The sequence below is a fragment of the Panthera onca genome, chromosome E2 (genome assembly GCF_046562875.1).
Source record: "Panthera onca isolate mPanOnc1 chromosome E2, mPanOnc1 haplotype 2, whole genome shotgun sequence".
In the NCBI taxonomy this organism is placed as follows: Eukaryota; Metazoa; Chordata; class Mammalia; order Carnivora; family Felidae; genus Panthera; species Panthera onca.
The window spans coordinates 61,288,843-61,308,477 of NC_138353.1; the positions used below are offsets into that span (position 1 = coordinate 61,288,843).

General features: G+C 52.2%; 1 protein-coding gene across 1 annotated transcript; it reads left to right on the forward strand.

The window, feature by feature from the left end:
• The first annotated feature begins 1 nt into the window (after position 1).
• Positions 2–13,264, forward strand: DEF8 (differentially expressed in FDCP 8 homolog). Its single transcript, XM_078439193.2, has 12 exons — positions 2–156; positions 746–879; positions 2,100–2,197; positions 4,658–4,807; positions 5,713–5,854; positions 7,172–7,336; positions 7,869–7,996; positions 8,186–8,299; positions 8,839–8,919; positions 9,715–9,855; positions 9,997–10,106; positions 11,183–13,264. Exons 1-12 carry the CDS (start codon positions 98–100, stop codon positions 11,283–11,285), a joined length of 1,425 nt encoding a protein of 474 aa, XP_078295319.1. The 5' UTR covers positions 2–97; the 3' UTR covers positions 11,286–13,264.
• Positions 13,265–19,635: the final 6,371 nt, after the last annotated feature.

A 19,635-nucleotide genomic window follows, 5' to 3' on the forward strand; every position in this document is an offset into this window, starting at 1 on the left:
GGGTGTGGGGCCATGTCCTGACTCAGGCCACAGGGAGCCTCGCTGGGAATCCAGGCCAGTGAGGTGCCACCCTTGCTGACATGATGATTAACGAGCGATGCCGGGGTCTCCTCTACGTGGCCAGCAGAGAGCTGGAGCTCCGAGGGCCCTGGGAAGGTGGGTCCTGCCCAAGGCCACGCTGCGGGTGGCCGAGCAGGCCGGGGCTCTGGGCTCCAGAGGGTACAGCACTGTGACCTCTGGCAGTCTTCACCGGTGGCTCCGCTCAGGGGCTGTGGTTTTGGGTTGCTCTGACAGAAAGGGAGCACAGCTGGTTGGGGCCGGAAGTAAGGAACCGGGTCCTGGGAGGTGGTGTCTCACGGGGGCAGCCGGGCCTTTCTTCCAGCTGGACTGGGGATGAACGAGGCGTCTGGGGCCGACGGGAGGCGAGGGGCCTAGGTTCCGACCGGCGGGGTGCCCTCGGGTAGGTCGTCCCCCTGTCCTAGCTCTGCTTGTGCCACCTGCGGGATCTGAGTGGGTTGCTGTTACTGAGGGGGTGCTGCCGGTGGGGCCTGGGTGAAGGGGCTGAGCTGGCTTGGGGACGGGCAGCAGACGGCACCTGTGGTGTGGGGGGGCCCCACCTGGCCCCTCCTGGGGAGGGGGAGGAGGCCAGGCATCCCCTCTGAGACCCCAGGAACTCGGGAAGGGGACGGCAATGCAGCGAGTGTGGGAGCCGGGCGGTCATCTCTGCCCCCCTCTTCCTCTGCAGGTGGGATGCTATGGAATATGATGAGAAGCTGGCCCGGTTCCGGCAGGCCCATCTCAACCCCTTCAACAAGCAGCTGGTGCCAAGGCAGCATGAGCAGAGGGCCAGCGAGGAGGCCCCAGACTTCGCTTCTGAAGGCGGGTGCTGGGGGGAGGCCTGCGTGGGCAACCCGACCCCTCACATTGTGCCCCCCGCTTCCTAGTTCCTCTTGTGGAGCACGCTGGCTTTCCCGTGGAGCTGGGCTCGTGCTGGCCACTTCCCTTTTGTCCACGGCACAAACCACTTCCCACCCGTTCTTTAGTTTACTTATCTCTGCCCCTCCATGAGAACACACAGTCCTGGGGCACCTCTGTGGCTCAGTCGGTTGAGTGTCCGACTTCAGCTCAGGTCACGATCTCTGTGAGTTCGAGGCCCGAATCAGCCTCGCTGCTGTCAGCAGAGCCCATTGTGGATCCTCTGTCCCCCTCTGTCTGCCCCTCGCCCACTTGTGCTCTCCCCAGAATACATAGTCACACACACACACTCCCGAGGGCAGGGATTTATGACTGTCTTGCCACTGCTGTGCCCCAGGGCCCAGCACATAGCAGATGCTCGTTAAAGGAACGCTCGGAGCGTAAGCTCAGAGCTGAGGTCTCATCAGGAGACGTTGGAACGCGCTGAACAGAGGCCCAGCCAGCAGCTTGGGAGGTCAGGAGGGTGCGAGCTCTCCGAACGGCGGACTGAGTCACCTCGGGGTATCCAGGGTGTGTGTGGGCCCGCGTGTGCGACACAGAGGTCTCCTACCATTAGGAATTGTGTTGTTCAACCGCCTAGCAGCCTTCAAGCCATATACACATACGCAAAGTATGCCTTAGAAATTGGGGTGTTTTTCTGATACTCTTTTGTACACCTCTTCTTGGCACTATGTGTGTCTTTCCACCTCTTTTTATTTTTCTGTTTATTTTTTATTTTAGAGAGAGAGAGAGAGAGAGAGAGAGAGAGAGAGAGTGTGTGCATGCAGGGGAGAGGGGCAGAGGGAGAGGGAGAATCCCAGGCAGGCTCCACACTTAGTGCAGAGCCTGACATGGGATCATGACCTGAGCTGAAATCAAGAGTCTGATGCTCAACCTCAACCGACTGAGCCACCCAGAGTCTCCCCACCTCATTTTCTGGAAAGGCTCTCTCTTAGTTGTAAAGGATATGGGTGCCTTTGCAAATGCAAACAGGGCAGCTGCAGGGCAGGGCCTGGTTCCTCTCAGGACCTCCTGTGGGCTTCCGTCATCTCAAGGGTCTTTCCCACCCCAGCTGACTCCTGGTGGAAACACAGGTTGATTTTTCCTTCTCTCTCTGCTGTGCTCCACCCCTGCACCCACTCCAGAGGCCCTGCCTGCGTTGCCCCCTGGAGAGCCAGAATTCCACTGCACTGAGCAAGTGATGGATCTCGGCCTTTCTGAGGACCACTTCTCCCGCCCTGTGGTAAGGTTTGGGCCTGGGCGAGCCCCTGAGGCAGGGGGAGCTGGCCATTTCCTTGTCTCCCCGCCCAGTCCACCTGAGCTGGGGCTCCTGGGCCTTGGATCTGAGACCACATGACAGCCGAGTCTCACCCTGAAAACCTGCTTTGGAACCAGAGATGGACTGACCTGGGGTTTGGGGCCTGGAGCTGCTCTTCCTGTGTTTGGCCTTCCCCCTCCTCATGCTCCGGGTTCCTGTGAGGCAGATGTGGTTCCATGTGGGGTGCTAGGGAATCCTGCAGCTGTGCAGCAGGGTGAGGGAGGGGAGGGGTCCTCCTGCCCATCTCCACTCAGCTCTGCAGGGCCATTCTCCTCTGTTTGATATTTTGTTCCGTGGAAACTTTTTGTTTTGTTTTGTTTTAACTAAAGGGCTCTAATGATTTCTTTTTAAAAAGTTTGAAAATCAGAGTGTCTGTGTGGCTCAGCTGGTTTAAGTGTCCAACTCTTGATTTTTGCTTGGGTCATGATCTCATGGTTCAGGAGTTTGAGCCCTGCATCGGGCTCTGTGCTGACAGTGTGGACCCTGCTTGGAATTCTTTCTCTCTCTCTGCCCTCTCCCACTTTCATACTCTCTCTCTCTCTCAAAATGAGTAAATAAACTAAAAAAAATCAAGTTTGAAAATCTTTGAGTTTTATGCAAAGTGTCCTCAACTTAAAAAAATTGTTTTTTAATGTTTATTTATTTTGAGAGAGGCAGAGCGCAAGGGGAGGGGGTAGGGACAGAGAGAGAGAGGGAGACACGGAATGTAAAGCAGGCTCCAGGCTCCGTCCGAGCTGTCAGCACAGAGCCTGACGCGGGGCTCAAACTTACGAGCTGTGAGATCACGACCTGAGCCGAAGTCGGATGCTTAATTGACTGAGCCACCCAGGCCCCCTGTGTATCCTTAACTTAAGAAAAATGTTTATATATTTTGAGAGAGAGAGAGTGAGTGCATGCAGGAGCCAGGGAAGCGCAGAGAGAGAGAATCCCAAGCAGGCTCCACGCTGTCAGTACAGACCCTGACACAGGCTCGATCCCATGAATTGTGAGATCATGACCTGAGCTGAAATCAAGAGCTGGTTGGTTCCTCAACCACTCAACTGATTGAGCCACCCAGGCGCCCCAGTATCTTCAGCTCTTATTTGAGAGAAACATAGTAACATTCAAATGTAACTTAAGTCAGGGGCGCCTGGGTGGCTCACTCGGTTGAGCGTCCCTTTGAGCGTCCGACTTCGGCACAGGTCATGATCTCACGGTCTGTGAGTTCGAGCCCCGCATCGGGCTCTGTGCTGATGGCTCAGAGCCTGGAGCCTGCTTCCGATTCTGTGTCTCCCTCTCTCTCTGCCCCTTCCCTGCTCATGCTCTGTCTCTGTCTCAAAAAATAAATAAATAAACATTAAGAAAAAAAATTTTTTTTCAAATGTAACTTAAGTCAAAAAAGATTCACCCAGGAGCCCCCAGTTCTCACTGACGTTTTATTTCGAATATGGTCTTTAAGTTTTACTGGTACGGATATGTATTTCATGAAAAAAATTTTGAGCCACTCCTATGGGTCACACACTGAGATCCAAGAGTAGGGGTGTCACCTTCTCTTTGCCTGGTCTCCTGGCGAAGGGTGGCTCCTGAGGGCAGCTGTCTTTCCTGGTGTGGGATCTGCCTCAGCTCCCCAGCCCAGTCTGCAGCCTGGTCTCCTTCTGCGGTGACAGCAGTGTCCTGAGACTAGGGCCTTTGCTGGGCCTTTGCCCTGGGTCCTTGTGAGGTGCTGGGGCTGGGGGTGTGTCTCTGGGCTTGGTGATTAAGCTAGAGGCCACTTCCTCTCCTTCATGACAGGCCAATTGTCATTTCCCCAGCTTTCATCCAAGAGAAAACTCTGTAGAAGTAAGCAAAATAGCATAGTGAGAAAAGTGATTCGATTTCTCTATTTGATTATTTTTTATTTTTAAAATTCTTTTTTTATAGCGTTTACTTATTTATTTGGGGGGGAGGGGCAGAGAATAAGCAAGCAGGGGAGGGGCAGAGAGGGAGACACAGAATCCGAAGCAGGCTCCAGGCTCCGAGCTGTCAGCACAGAGCCCAATGCGGGGCTCGAACTCATGAACCGTGAGATCATGACCTGAGCCGGTCAGACGCTTAACTGACTGTGCCACCCAGGTGCCCTGCAGTTCAACTTCTGAAAGAAGGAAGTTGTGTTTTGAAAAACATCCTGAATCAGGTCTTCAGGGGCCTGTGAGTAGACAGGTCCAGCTGGGGGTCTGGTTGCATGGGGTGCTGTTCACTTTCCTGGGCCTTGAGCAAGTCCTTGGGCCCCTCTTGCCAGGCTCCAGTTTCTCCATCTAGGCGAGTGAGGAGCAGGGAGGTCTGCTCTGGGCTTCACCTTCACATGGAGACCGTGCACGGTGGGCATTTGATGCAACCTGATGCCTGCCCCCCCCCCCCACTGGGCAGGGTCTCTTCCTGGCCTCTGACATCCAGCAGCTGCGGCAGGCCATCGAGGAGTGCAAGCAGGTGATTCTGGAGCTGCCCGAGCACTCGGAGAAGCAGAAGGATGCCGTAGTTCGGCTCATCCACCTCCGGCTGAAACTCCAGGAGCTGAAGGTGTGTGCTGACCTACCTACCATGGAGGCTGAGGGGGGAATGTAGGAATCTCCCCTTCCAGATGCTGAGGGGCGGCAAGGGTGGGCCCTCGCCCCTTGTGGAGGCTCTTTCTCTATTAGTCTGATCTTGATTGGCCAGTCCTGGTCACATGCCACCTACTGGAGCAAGTAAGTGAGGTAAGGCCTGCCTCGAACCTCGTTACCTAGAGTTGGTGGGTGTGTGTGGGGGGGTGGTTCCTGAGGATTTTGCAAAGGGGACACTGGTAAGGGTAATGGATTCGGGAGGCCAAAACCCATAGCTGTCCTTGAAGTCCTTGAGTGTGTGCACTCTTGAGCTTGGCTGCCATTGGGTCCCTGACTGGCTCATGAATCCCTGGGAACTTAGAAACTAGAATATTCACTAGGATATAGGTAAGGGTATGGTAACAAAGATGCCCCCAAATCCAGTGGTTTAAAGGAGTCAGATGTATAATTTTACTTATGTAGAAACCCTATAGGTGGCCTAGAGCCCATACGGCAGCTGATGGTGTTGGGGATCCCAGGCCTTCCAGTCCTTGTGAGAATCCAAGATGGCCTCATGGCACTTTGAGTCTGTACTTAGCAGAAAAAACGTGGGAGGGGGGAGAAGGCCGTGTCACTCCTGCTCACACACCCTTGGCCCTAACATGGTCCCAGGACAGCACCTAGGTGCAGGAGATGTTGGGAAAATCAGTCTGTACTCTGGGTGGTTCAGGCCTTACTCATCACTGGCGATTTCTTTCGCTAAAGGGAAAAGGGGGTGTGACGTTGGGGGAGCTCACAATATGTGCTGTAAACGGTACCTGGAAGAACTAGCCCCAGGGGCTCACGGGAAGGGAAAGGAGTTACACAGGCTCACCTGTGGCCCCTCCCTGGGCCTCTCTCTAGGACCCCAACGAGGACGAGCCCAACATCCGAGTCCTCCTCGAGCACCGTTTCTACAAGGAGAAGAGCAAGAGTGTGAAGCAAACCTGTGACAAGTGCAACACCATTATCTGGGGGCTCATTCAGACCTGGTACACCTGTACAGGTGGGCTGAGCCCCAGACCTGCTCCTTCTGGGTGGGTAGTCCTGGTCCCCAGGGCAGGGCAGAGACCTTCAGCCCTGCTGCCATATCTGGGCTGTGTTCCGGTGAGTTCTCTGCAGTGTGCTCAGTATTTGCTGAGCCCTGAGGAATACTGGGCACAAAACAAGGGACAAGAGACTCAAACTCCTGCCTTTATCAGGCTCACATCCACGTTCGGCTTTCTAGTATAGTAGCCACGAGCCACACGGGAACTCAAACTGATTCAAACAAGTAACGATTTAGTTCCTTACTAGTGCTGTCTACGTTACAAGTGCTTAATGGCCACATGAGGCTGGGGGCTACCATGTTGGTCAGTGCAAAGAAAACGTTTCCATTATGGCTGAAAATCTCTATGGATGGTGCTGTTCTGAACGAGCATATGGTGTGTTAGACAGTTGAAGAAACGTGAGGAAAGAGAATAGCGTAGGTCAGGGAGTGTGATGGGTGTGACTTTAGGGTGGAATAAAAAGGCATCACGTGACATTCAAGCAACACTTGGAAGTCAGGGAGCAAGTCAGGAGTGTATGTGGGGAAGAATGCCCCTGGTGGGGGGGACTTGGCTAGATACCCTGGCTGGTGTGTGTCCAGTGTCTTCAGTGTGGAGCAGAGAAAAGTGTGGCTGGGCCATTGCATCTGAGAGGAGGTTGGTAGAGGTGGGCTCAGAGGCGACCAGGTACTTTCTCTAAGTGCACCGGGGGCCGTAGGTCGGTGCTGGACGTGCTTAGGTTTTAACGAGATCACTCTGGCTGCTGAGCTGAGCACCAGCTGAAGGAGGAAGTGCAGAGATGGACAGGGAGGATGATGGCACTCTGATCGGGGCTGTTTTGGAGGAGAAGAACCCAGGTGCAGCACTGCCTGAAGGGCTGGAAATGGGCATAGAGTGGAGTTGAGATGATTTACAAATTTTAGTCTCAGTAGGTGGAAGGTTGGAGTCATTGAAACGCGAGGCGGGAAAACCATGTGTGGGAGGTGGGTTTGTCAAGGAAGAATGAGAATTCCATTTAGACTGAGCGAGTCTGATGCCCTTAAGGCATCCAGGGGGGAATGGCCGGTGGTCTGGAGTTGAGGACGAAGGCTCGCACGCACCCACAGGACAAGGGGTCCTGACAAGGTCTTTCAAGGGGGCCTGACAAGGTCTTTCAAGTTCTGGGGCCTGCAGTGGGGCCTGGAGAAGCTCTCAGGTCGATGTGGGAATCGGAGTAGAGCTGAAGGCCAGTCCAGGCTGCAGGATCCCCTCCCTCCCCCGTCTGAGAGGCACGTTGCTGGTCCTCCCCACCCCAGGCTGTTATTACCGCTGTCATAGCAAGTGCTTGAACCTCATCTCCAAGCCCTGCGTGCGCTCCAAAGTCAGCCACCAAGCGGAATACGAGCTGAACATCTGCCCCGAGACAGGGCTGGACAGCCAGGATTACCGCTGTGCGGAGTGCCGGGCGCCCATCTCTCTGCGTGAGTGCCCCCGGAGAGGGCAGGGTGCAGGGTGAGGGAGGCTGCTCCGGGCAGGGTACCCCGGCCAACAGCTGTGAGAAACTTGGATCAGTCAGACGCTAAGGACGGCTTGGCTCCCGTGGATGGTGTCCTGCTCTCTCTCCTGGAGGAGGGAGAAGGGGCTGCTACTGGTGCCTTTTCTCTTCCCGCTCAGTAGACCGGGCTCCCGCCTAGGTCACGTGGGAGTACTCACAAGGCTGCCCTGCTCCAGCCTCCCCGGCGGCCCCAGCGTCACAGAAAGCCCGCCTGGACGGGAAAAACGGCACGATAGTCGCCCGTGCGCCATATGTTAGGCCTTCTTCCAGAGAGTTGCTGATGTTAATTTATGGGGTCCTCTCAGCAGTCCCGTGGTGGGGGTTATTGTCCCATTTTACCGATGACAAAGCTGAGGGTAGCCGGGTGCCTGATTTGCTTCAGGTCTTGGGGCTCAGAAGAGGTTGCGTCAGGTCTGGAGGGTGGCTGTTTCCCTGTATGTGGCCCCTTCCTTCCACAGGGGGCGTGCCCAGCGAGGCCCGGCAGTGTGACTATACCGGCCAGTACTACTGCAGCCATTGCCACTGGAATGACCTGGCTATCATCCCTGCACGAGTTGTGCACAACTGGGACTTTGAGCCGCGCAAGGCAGGGGCAGGGGCAGGGGGGGAGGGGGGGGGGCTCGTATACAGGCTGAGTGGGGAGGAACTGCAGCCCCAAGGACGGAGAGCCAGTGCTCAGGCCTGGGGGGTGGGGGGAGCGGATCTTGGTCCTGGGGGGGGGTGTGGGGGGGTAGTATGTGTAATGCTGGAGGTGCCACTCCATCGTGTCCCCCAGGTGTCCCGCTGCAGCATGCGCTACCTGGCACTGATGGTGTCTCGTCCAGTCCTCAGGCTCCGCGAGATCAACCCTCTGCTCTTCAACTACGTGGAGGAGCTGGTGGAGATCAGGGTGAGGCTGGAGGGGGCAGGGTGGACGTTGTCCCCCCCGCCCCGTGTGTCCTGGGAGGAGAGATGCCGCCTTCTGAGGGCTAGTGAGGCCCCTTGGCTATCTTTAGGGTTAAAGACACTAGAGCAGTGTCCGGTCACAATGACAGTAGGCCCAGAGGCAATTTGAAATTTTCTAGTAGCCGCCTTAAAAGTAAAACGCAGGTGAAATTAATTTTAACAATATATTTTATTTGATCCAATGTATCCAAAAGATTATTGCAACATAATTAACATACTACATTATTGAGATGTATTGCATTCTCTTTTTTGTACAATGTGTCTGAGGATAAATGCATCTCAGAGTGCAGTTGGCCTGGACGCTGTGATCTAAACTTGAGCTCGGCTGCAGCTCTCAGATCTGGGACCATCCCGGGGGATGTGACCTAGGGGATGCGTCCTGTCCCCTCTTGACCTGGAGTGCCAGCCCCCTCAGCCACCCAGATGTGCCAGGGTGCAGCTCCGCCCTGGCCGGGAATGCCCACCTGCCCCTCTCGTCCTTAGAAGCTGCGCCAGGACATCCTGCTCATGAAGCCATACTTCATCACTTGCAAGGAGGCCATGGAGGCACGTCTGCTCCTGCAGGTCAGGCCACTGGAGCGGGAGCTGGGGGTCCGGGGTCGGGGAGGAGGAGGGCACATGGGAAACAGAGAGCCAGGGCAATGAGGACACGCTGCGCCCAAGACTTTTTCAGACGAGTCGATAGCTTATGTGTGCTGTGCATTTGGCACAGGGTCTCCCAGACTCCCAAGGAACGTGAGGTCTTCAGTAAGCAAACAGGCAGTCTGCCCACAAAAGCGTTCTCTGATTATGTCCGTGCGAGAAACACTGGGAGAAGCAGGTATTGACCTGAATCTCCACGCAGTGGACCGGGCACAGGCGTGGACCGGGCACAGGCCTGCCCAGGCAAGACTGACCACGAACACACTTTTTCAGGCTCACTTATTTGTTCAACAAATATTCGGGGGTATTCACTGTTCTAGATCCTAGGGAGCAGGGAACAAAACAGGTAGGGGTCCTTGCTCTCACTTCAGGGAGCACCCTTCGGGTGGGGAAGAAAAATAAGCAGAATGTCGGGGCGGGGGTTGAGGTCTGTGGACAAGATACGGCAGGGAAAGGAGGTGCAGAATGTTGGTGGTAAACAGGGCCAGGGCCGGGAGGAGGTGTGGCATGCTGGGCAGAGGTGGGGTGTGCCCGCTGTGTTGGAAGCAGCGAGGTGACCGGTGTGGATGGCGCAGGGGGTGCTCTCTGGGGCCCAGACACCCTGTGCAGCCTGTTGCTTCCATGAGCACCCCTAGGGCCCAGATGTTGGGAGTGTCGGGGTGGGCAGTGGAAGGGGCCCTCACCTGGTATGGGGGTCACGGTTGCTGGGACCCACAGCTCCAGGACCGGCAGCATTTTGTGGAGAACGATGAGATGTACTCTGTCCAGGACCTGCTGGATGCGCACACGGGCCGCCTCAGCTGCTCGCTCACGGAGACCCACACACTCTTTGCCAAGCACATCAAGCTGGACTGTGAGGTGGGCCCCCTAGCCCGGACCGGGGGGCGTCGCCCTCTGCTCCCAGTCTCAAGGGCAGGGAGGATGGGAAAACAGCTCGGCCCAGTGTGCCCTTCGGAGCATGCGCTGACCTGCCCCCCACTCTCCACTGTTGCCCCCCAGCGGTGTCAGGCCAAGGGCTTCGTATGCGAGCTCTGCAGAGAGGGTGATGTGCTGTTCCCCTTCGACAGCCACACGTCCGTGTGCACCGAGTGCTCTGCTGTCTTCCACAGGTTAGTGTGGCTCCGACCCACCCTTAGGCCAGGTGAGGGGGCTCCTGCCACAGTGGGGGGCATTTAGGGTCAGGTCTTTGCTGCCTGATTTTCAAAGCCCTTGGCTTTGATCCTAGATACGGGGTTAGACCCTGATGTGAACTAAGTTCAAAGTTCCCCTGGGAACAAGCACCTGTGGGGCTGGGGAGGGTGCTGCAGCCCAGACCCCAGGTGTGCACACGGTGTCTGACCTGCTCCCATTTTCCACCAGACCTGAGATGTCGCAGAGGCCAGAGGTTCCTAGACTTCCCGGTTCCTGGCACCCTCAGTGTCCCGGTGTTTTTTTTTCAAACATCCCTAGGCCGAAAGAAATACCAACATTTTTATTAAGTACTTAGATTCAAACAACTTAAGCATTTGTGACAAAAAGACTTAATGGGTTGTTTGGAAAAAGAACACACCTATGTTGGAAGAAAAAGAATTTAATTCTCTAATAAGCGCAGTTACGAATACTAGGTGATGCCTGCTGGGCCCTGCGTGACTTCTCACACTGGACTCAGATGGCCACCCCCCATTTCTGTCCCCCATTTCTGTGCCACGGGTTTTTGCCTGGCACTTGCTGTTTGTCCTAGCATCCAGTGACACCGTGGAACTGGGATTGCCGTCACCGTAGCAAAAACAAATGCTGCAGGCGTGGATTCCCTTGAGCTAGCAGTGTGTGTGCTGTGTGACAGATGTCAAGCATTGCTGTGTCACCACCAAATCTTAATAGTCCCCAGGACCCTGTGCCCCCCCAGTGCCCTGGGCGGAGGCTCGGCACAGTGGTGGTAAGCACAGGTAGGGAAGCCAAGCGGTGAGAGCGCCCAGCGGATGGTAGCCAGCGGGCAGGTGCGGACCCTGTGGGAAGGCCTGCGCTGAGAGCCGGGTCGCAGGCCCGGTAGACACATCTGGGTGCCGACCTGGCTTCTGCCCTTTGGGAGAAGGGGGATGTTAGAGCCTGACTTAGGAAGCCTGTGAAGGCTCAGCGGTAGAATTTCACATGCAGGGAACCCGGACCTTTCCTAGGGCTGACCCCCTGTCCCCCCCCCTGCCCCCAGGGACTGCTACTATGACAACTCTACCACGTGCCCCAAGTGTGCCCGGCTCACCTTGCGGAAGCAGTCACTCTTCCAGGAGCCTGGTCCAGATGTGGATGCCTAGAGCAGCAGGCACCCCCCCCCCCCACCCCAAGCCTTTCTGGCATCCAACCTGCTGGTCATTGCCAAAGTCAAGGTGTTTTTTTGTGTTCTGGAGACCCCAAGGGTGCAGCCCCTGGACGTCTCCCTTGTGTTGGGCCGGAGGGGTGTAAGCAGCACCATGAGGCCCGTCATCTGTCTCCCAGGCATTTGCTGGGATGTGGTGCAGCCTGGCTCTTTGCTGGGTGTGCTGCTGTGAGGGCTTCAGGGCTCCGTAAGCAGGGGAGTGGGCAAAGGGCGTCTCACCTCCCCGGTGGCAAAGAGCCTGGGGGCCGAGGCTGCTGGGCTTTGGCCACCCTGAAAACCCAGAGAGGACTTTGGGGGAGTGGCCAACAAACCCTGGGGATGCTGGCTACATACACCCAGACTTGGCCTGAGGAAAATCTGCAACGGATGATTTGGATCTACCTAGAGGCTCCCATCCCCCAGCTCCTTGTCTGTTTGGAGACTTCTAGTTGTCTCTGGCTGGGGTCGTCCACAACTGTCTCCTGAGGGCTCTGCCCCTGCCTCTTGAGGTTCTGTCTCTAGGTTCTCCTCTGACGGGATCAGCCCAGGGGTTACCTGTTCTGTACAACGTGGAGGGAAGGGGGCCGTGGTCTCTTCCTCCTACTCCCCCTGCCGCTGCTCAGCCCAGCCTACCCTGGTGCTCCAGGCTGGGTGGCTGGGGGTCCAATTGGAAGAGGCTGTCCTGCTTCCCAGTTTGGAGCAGGGACTATGCCCTTGGGGGAATTCTAGGTTAGGCAACGGGGTTGGCAGCAGTAGGCCTGTGTGGCTCTTCTGGGAACTCTCTGCCTGAGGAGCTCCATGCTGCTGCCACAGTGCCTGCGGAGGGCTCTGGACGGCCCAGAGACCACCAGCCAGTGGTCTTTTGCTTGGGGCCTGGAGGTGCTGGGAGTATTTGCTCAAGGGAGCTTTGGGCAGGAATCTTAGAGCCCATGCGGGAAGCCTGGAGCACAGGATGTGGAAGGTCCTGTACACCAGCTGACAAATGGGACCCTTAGGCAGAGGGTGAGAAGCCACAGGTTCTTCACTGGTGGAGCCACAGTCAACCTCGGTATTTGCAGGGACGTTTTGTGCTTTAGAGACCTTGCCATTGAGGGGGGAGTCCTGTGGGAAGGGGACATTTCAGGACGTGGCTCTCCAGCCTTTTGTGCCCTCTTGCCCAGACTGTGGTCAGCTGTTGATGCACATGGTTAACATACACATGTGGTGGGGGTGGGGTGGGCAGGGAACATAGCCACTTGGGTATCCATCACCTTTGGCTAGGAAACCCAAGAGGAGATGCTTCAGCCAGCAGAAAAGCCGTCTTAGCCTGCTGGAGGATCAGAGGGTGGCTAAAGACCGTGTCCCCTCCTCCTGGCTCTTCTGCGCCATCAGAAAAGCCTCCGTTGGTGGCTTTAGGCAGTCCTCTCGCTGAGTGTTCTGATCTGCCTTGGGGTAACAGTGAGAAGCAAACTTTGGTGAGGTTGGGTCAACAGGTCCCTGCCCTGCTTCCCCTTCCTCTCTAGGGCTGAAGAGGGGCTTAAGGTCCAGATGCCCTTTTCCTGCACCCCCAGATCCACACATTTTCCACCACTGCTTTCCATTTCTGTCAGAAGGATACTGGCCATTCCCGGCTTTACCGGGTAATGGACGTCACATCATTATAGTTACAATCACCACGTCCATAGAAAGCGTTAATAAGTTGGCGTCTGCTGGACGAGGAGTTGGCCCCCTTTTCTTTTTAACAACCCCCATTCCCTCCTCCCCCAATATCGCCATCTTCCCCTTCTGGATGACCGAGTCTTTAAACAAAATCACGTGTGGGTCTTGGAATCCAAGCACTGTAGCCAGAACCCACCAAAGAGCCAGTTTGCACGGCCAGCGCTTCACAGAAAAGCAGCAAGGGACACCTGGTTGTACTGATGCCATAGCCGCTGTCTCATTAAATCTGTGTTCTCTAGACTCTGGTGTGTGTGGTGAATTGGGGACAAGACAGGATTTATCGACATGCAGACCAACTGCAGTCTTAGTGAAAGCCCACAGCCTTCCCCATCCAGTGGGGCCAAATGTGATTCGGTTTGGGGAGTTTGTGATGAGTGTCAGAGGGCTGAGTGTGTGGAGTCCCCTCAGCTCCATGTCTATGAAAGATGAAAACACATAACTTGGGGTTGTTCAGGCTCTAGGAAGCATCGAGCACTGAGCCTGGCGTGCAGAGAATGTTCGGTAAGTAGAAACTGTGTCTTCTGGAGTCCTCATGGTTGAGGGATTATCTCATAACCCAGTGGAATCAGCGGGAAACTGGCTGATCTTGCAAGTCACATGTCCAGCTCCTGGCAATCTCTTTCACAAGCTAGACCCACAGAAGGGCCCTCGCTGCAACTCAGGACCATTCCCATTGCCCTGGGCTTCAGGAGAACCCTAACTGCCCCTCTCCCAAATTACATTCAAGCCTCTGTATATGTACATTCTTTTCAGAGAGATGATCTACAGTTTTGACCAGGATCTCAAAGGGGCCATGACCCAGCGAATATAAGGAATCTTCTGATAGACTGTAACCCTAACCCTAAAGAAACCAGAGAGCTCTATGGGCGCAAGCCGAAGGGAGGGAGGAATGGTGTGGGAGTGCTGTTTGTGGGCCTGGTCTTGGCATATTTGAGCACACACCTCCAACTACAAGTAACTAAAGCTATACTTTGGATACTTGATGTAAGATGAATATGTTTTCCCTCTCTTTTAGGTGATGAAATGGTATTTTCTTTTTACCATTAAATTTTTTTTTAATGTTTATTCATTTCTGACACAGAGAGAGAGAGAACATTAGCCGGGCGGGGGGGGGGGGGGGATAGAGAGAGAGGGAGATACAGAATCTGAAGCAGGTTCCAGGCTCTGAGCTGTCAGCACAGAGCCTGACGTGGGGCTCGAACTCACAAACCGTGAGATCATGACCTCAGCCAAAGTCGGATGCCCAACTGACTGAGCCACCCAGGAGCCCCTCTTTTATCATTTATATATTGGCAAACTTAGATATACAGAACTATTGCAAAAACATTCCCATTTACCTATCTCCTGGATTCCCTAAATATTAATTTTTTTTTTTTAGCATTTATTTATTTTTAAGAGAGAGAGACAGAGCACCAGCAGAGGAGGGGCAGAGAGAGAGGAGACACAGAATTTGAAGCAGGCTCCAGGCTCCAAGCTGTCAGCACAGAGCCAGATGCGTGGCTTCAACCCATGAACCGCGAGATCACGACCTGAGCTGAAGTAGGACACTCAACCGGCTGAGCCACCCAGGCACCCCTGGATTCCCTAAATATTACCATTTACCTCATTTGCTGTATTCTTTCTGTGCACGTGCACATTTCTTTTTCTGAACCATTTGGCAGGGAGTTTCAGAGATGATGCTCCTTTGCCTCTAAATACATGTGTCTTCCTGCCAAACAAGGACGTTACAAGGCCACAGTGCACTTATCACTGGGAAATTAACATGGACTCATCACCGAACCTACAACAAAACTTACTTAGATTTTGCCATTCAGCTGCTATGTCTGTTTAGTCTTCTTTAATCTGGAAGGGTGCGTGATGGACCCCTTTAAAAATCACAAGGTAACTGGGGCGCCTGGGTGGCTAAGTCGGTTAAGTGTCTGACCCTCAGTTTCTGCTCAGGTCATAATCTCACAGTTTTGTGGATTCGAGCCCCGTGTCGAGTATGGAGCCTGCTTGGGATTCTCTCTCTCTGTCTCTCTCTGCCTCTCCCCCACTTGTGCTGTCTCAGTCTCTCTCTAAATAAACTTAAAAAAAGCACAAGTTAATACTTTTGAAGACTATCCTTCAATGCAGGTTTTTCTGATAGGATTCAGGCTTCGCGCGTGGAGTGAGAATTCCCCAGAAGTGACGCTTTGATCTACTTGTCTCCTGCGTCCTTTTGACAGGTTTCTGTCATTCTTTAGGAACCGCTTACTTTCTAGCGTAATAAGGTGTTGTTGGTTTTTCTTGCGCTTTCCCACTCCTAGCCCTGAAACCAGCCATTTCCCCAAGGAGCCCCAACAGCTGTTAGTGGACAGTGGTAATTCAGTAAACAAGATGTGGTCGTCGGGTGTGCTCAGTCCTACTGGGCTGTGACTGCTTCTAGGTCCTTTTACCAGACAGGAAATAGTAGCCCCTTCATCGACATCTAGTCCTCCATAAACATATTAAAAACATGAGTTTACACTGATACTCCCAATTTCAAAGTAATGCCACAAGATTCTTTCCCCTTTTTAATATTTGTGATTCCCTTCCTTGACAGAAACCTGGCTTCGTTATCTATAATTATTTATTTGCTCAATCCTAAAACACAGAGAGTACCTTCAGCATTGCCAACCTATGCCTCTGTGAAAAACAAGCCTAGAGTTTAATTTTTTTTTTGAGTTCCTTTTTGTATTTAGTTGAGAGAATACAGTCAAAACACAGCATTCAAATTCACTTGGGTGTTTCTCCCCTTTCACTGTGCATATGTAATTCATGAGAAATATGGTTCCATTCGTGTACTCCATTTTATTTCCCTATTTTTATTTTTTTAAATTGGCTTCACACCTAGTGCAAAGCCCAACATGGGGCTTGAACTCACGACCTTGAGATCAAGAGTCAGAAGTTTAAGCAACTGAGAGCCACCCGGGCACCTCTTATTTGCCTATTTTATTGTTGTGATATATTAACATGGTTCCTAAAGTCAGAACTTCACAAGAGGCCACGGTGCCTGGCTGGTTCAACCCAGACTTGCCTGTCTCTCTCTCTCAAAAATAAACATTAAAAAAAAATTTTTTTTTAAAGGCACTTTAAAAAATAAAAACCTTTACAAAAGGTTCGTCAAATATCTTCCTCCCCCGTTCTTTGCTTCTTTCCACCCCTTCCCATCAGGTAACCAATGTCTTTGGTCTCTGGCTTCTCCTTTCTGGGTTTCTTTTTGCAAAAATGAGTATGATGCATGTCTATTTTCTTATTTCGTTTACCCCTTTTTTAAAATAATTTTTTTAACATTTATTCATTTTTGAGAGATGGGGACAGAGCATGAGTGGGGGAGGGGCAGAGAGAGGGAGACACAGCAGCTGAAGCAGCTGTCAGCACGAAACCCGACTCAAGGCTTGAACCCATGAACCGCGAGATCATGACCTGAGCTGAAGTTGGACGTTTAACCAACTGAGCCACCCAGGCGCGCCCCACCCCCCACTTTTTTTTTTTAAAGTTTGTTGTTTTTTTTTTGTTTTGTTTTGTTTTTGTTTTTTTTTTAACGTTTATTTATTTTTGAGACAGAGAGAGACAGAGCATGAACGGGGGAGGGTCAGAGAGAGAGGGAGACACAGAATCCGAAACAGGCTCCAGGCTCTGAGCAGTCAGCCCAGAGCCCGATGCGGGGCTCGAACTCACGGGACCGTGAGATCGTGACCTGAGCCGAAGTCGGACGCTCAACCGACTGAGCCACCCAGGCGCCCCTAAAGTTTGTTTTTTGAGAGAGAGAGAGAGAGCGTGTGAATGGGGGAGGAGCAAAGAGAGAGGGAGAGAGAAGAGAGAATCCCTAGCAGGCTCTGCACTGCAGCACAGAGCCTACCTAATGTGGAGACTGAACCCATGACCTGTGAGATCATGACCTGAGCCCTGAAGTCAAGAGCCCAATGCTCAACCCACTGAGCCACCCAGGAGCCCCTCCCCCTTCTTTCTTCCACAAAAATGATAGCATACTGTTTTTTTGCACGTTGCTTTTTTCAAATAATAGTATACCCTGGAAACCATTCTCTATCAGTCCAGAGTTCTTCCTCCTTTATTACTGTTATCATCATTTACATCTAGATTATATCCCATTGTATGTAATAACCATTTCATATTTGACCATTCTTCTATATACGAATATTCAGGCTGTCTCCTCACTTTTGCAGTAACAAACAAGGATGCAACAAGTAATCTGTGCACATGTATTTTCTTTTGTTGGAGGTGTGTCTTCAGAGTATACTCCTAAAAGTGGGATTGTTAAATCAAAAGAAATGTATTTTTTATGAGTGTCTGATGTCCCTCCATATTCGTTGTAGCAATTTGCATTCCCATCAGCAATGTAGGAGGTCCCTGTTAGCCCAGAACATCACCAACAGAGTGTGTGGCCATACTTTTTGATTATCTGTCAATCTAATTAGTGAGACACAGTATCTGTGTAGCTTTAATTTGCATTTCTCTAATCATGAATGAGGTTGAACTTTTTTTGTTTCAAGACCTAATTTATTTATTTATGAATTATATCCTTTGTCCACTTTTCTATTGGATTTCTGGTATTTTTTCCTCCTCAATCCTAAGAGTTCTCCATATAGCAGGGATTAGCCCATTGTCTGTGAGATGTTGCAAATATTTTCTTCCAATTTATCAACTGCTTTTGACTTTGTAGTGTTTCTCCCATGGAAAAGCTCTTTTGTTACATTTTTATACAGTCAAATTAACTTTTCTTATTTCATCTGGATCTTAAGTCATGGAAAATTTCCCAGCACCCAAGGTCAAAGAGGCATTCATCTACGTGTTTTTGTAGTACTCGTATGGTTTCAATTTTTATTTTTGGATCCACGATCTGTTCATTTAGTCTTGTGTATGCTGTGAGGCAGGGATCTAATTTTATCTTCTTCCAAATGATTAACCAGTTGTCCCCCACCATTAAAAAAAAAATCGGGGCTTCCAAACTTATTCCACAGGTCTGACTACTGCACTGACTTACTCACTGAAGTTTTATAGTTTGCTTTAATGTCTTAGAAGAGCTAGTCTCCTCCTTGCAGTTTTCTCTCTCTTTTTTTAAAGTTATTCATTTTGAGAGAGAGCGTGCGCACAAGCAGGGGAGGGGCAGAGACAGACAGAGAGAGGGAGAGAAGGAATCCCTAGCAGGCTGTGCGCTGTCAGTGTGGATCCCAACGTGGGGCTTGATCTCACAAACTGTGAGATCGTGACCTGAGCCAAAATCCAGAGTCAGACGCTTAATAGACTGAGTCACCCAGGCACCCTGCAGTTTTCTCTTTTTGAGGCAGCATTTTCCTGGGTATTCTTGCATGTGATTATTCTAAAGCACATATTTAAGTGAAATTTTAATGACAAAATTTGGTACTCTCAGGTGTCAAAATGAAAAAACCAGAAACAAGAGTTTCCAAAGATGTAAAGCATCTGGAAGTAGAGAGGCGTGGCTGGATCTCATCCGCTGAGGTCATCTTGCTGCTTCTGGCTTTATTTTGATTAACGTTTGGTCGCACACACTGAAAAACGACCTAAGATAGTTGCTTTGAGTGCCGCTTTTTCTCATTGTACAATTCCCTGTAGCAGTTGATCGCATCATTGATTGCTCCCGAAACTTTCAGTTTCCAATCATCATTAGGGCCGTCACTTGTAAGGACCTGTAGGCCTGCCTCGAAGTGTGAGAAGGCTGCTGAGAGTCTTCCTGTGGTTAGCTGACGCAGGGCAGGTGGGGCATCTTCACTCTCCTCTTCTGCAGGCTCCTGCTCTAGCTGCATCAGTTCCTTGTTCGAGAGATCCTCCTCGTGGGACCTCAGCAACTGGTCCACGTCGGCTTCTACAACCTCTTCGAAAGCCACATTCTTGGCAAGGCTCACAATGTTTTGTTGAAGTTGTGCAATGTTATCTGCTTGGGAAACGCTCTGGAACCGAACACACTCAGGCCAGATCTTCTTCCACACGCTGTTCATCGTTGCCGGTCTCAGCGCCTCCCAAGCTAGTGCAATGTTGTCTACAGCATCCATGATGCTGTAGTTTCTCCAGAACTCCCTGATCGTGGCTGTATCCTCCCCATCTGTTGCTTCTAGGATGTGCTCAAAAGTTCTTCTCACGTAATGAGCTTTGAAGGCGGAGGCTATGCCTTGACCCATGGGCTGGATGGAGTCAGCTGTACTGTCATGAAGATATTCCACTCTTACATTATCAGACAGATCACTCAAATTTACCGGGTGGCATGGGGCATTGTCTAGGATAAGCAACGCTTTGTGGGTGAGATTATTCTGGGCACAGTATCTTTCAACGGCTGGGCAAAAAAAGTATGTGAACCATTCCTGAAAGATGCTCCTGGTTGCCCAGGCCTTTTTGTTTGAGCGCCAAATTACAGGCAAATTGGGCTTGGAGTATCCTTTCAGAGCCTTGGGGTTTTCCAAGTGGTACACCAATAAGGGCTTCAACTTAAAGTCCCCAGCTGCATTGCCACCAAGAAGCAGCATCAAGCGATCTCTGGATGATTTAAAGCCTGGCTCAGCTTTCTCTTCCACAGAAATGAACGTTCCTTCAGGCATTCTCTTCCAATAAAGCCCCGTCTCATCTACGTTAAAAAC

What these genes read in the sequence shown, in the direction of transcription:
- DEF8 (XM_078439193.2), top strand. Translation starts at nt 98, where the DNA reads ATGCCGGGGTCTCCTCTACGTGGCCAGCAGAGAGCTGGAGCTCCGAGG. An exon ending in GCTCCGAGGGCCCTGGGAAG is followed by an intron (nt 157 to 745) that starts GTGGGTCCTGCC and finishes CTTCCTCTGCAG; the next exon opens with GTGGGATGCTATGGAATATG. An exon ending in GGGACTTTGAGCCGCGCAAG is followed by an intron (nt 7,997 to 8,185) that starts GCAGGGGCAGGG and finishes CGTGTCCCCCAG; the next exon opens with GTGTCCCGCTGCAGCATGCG.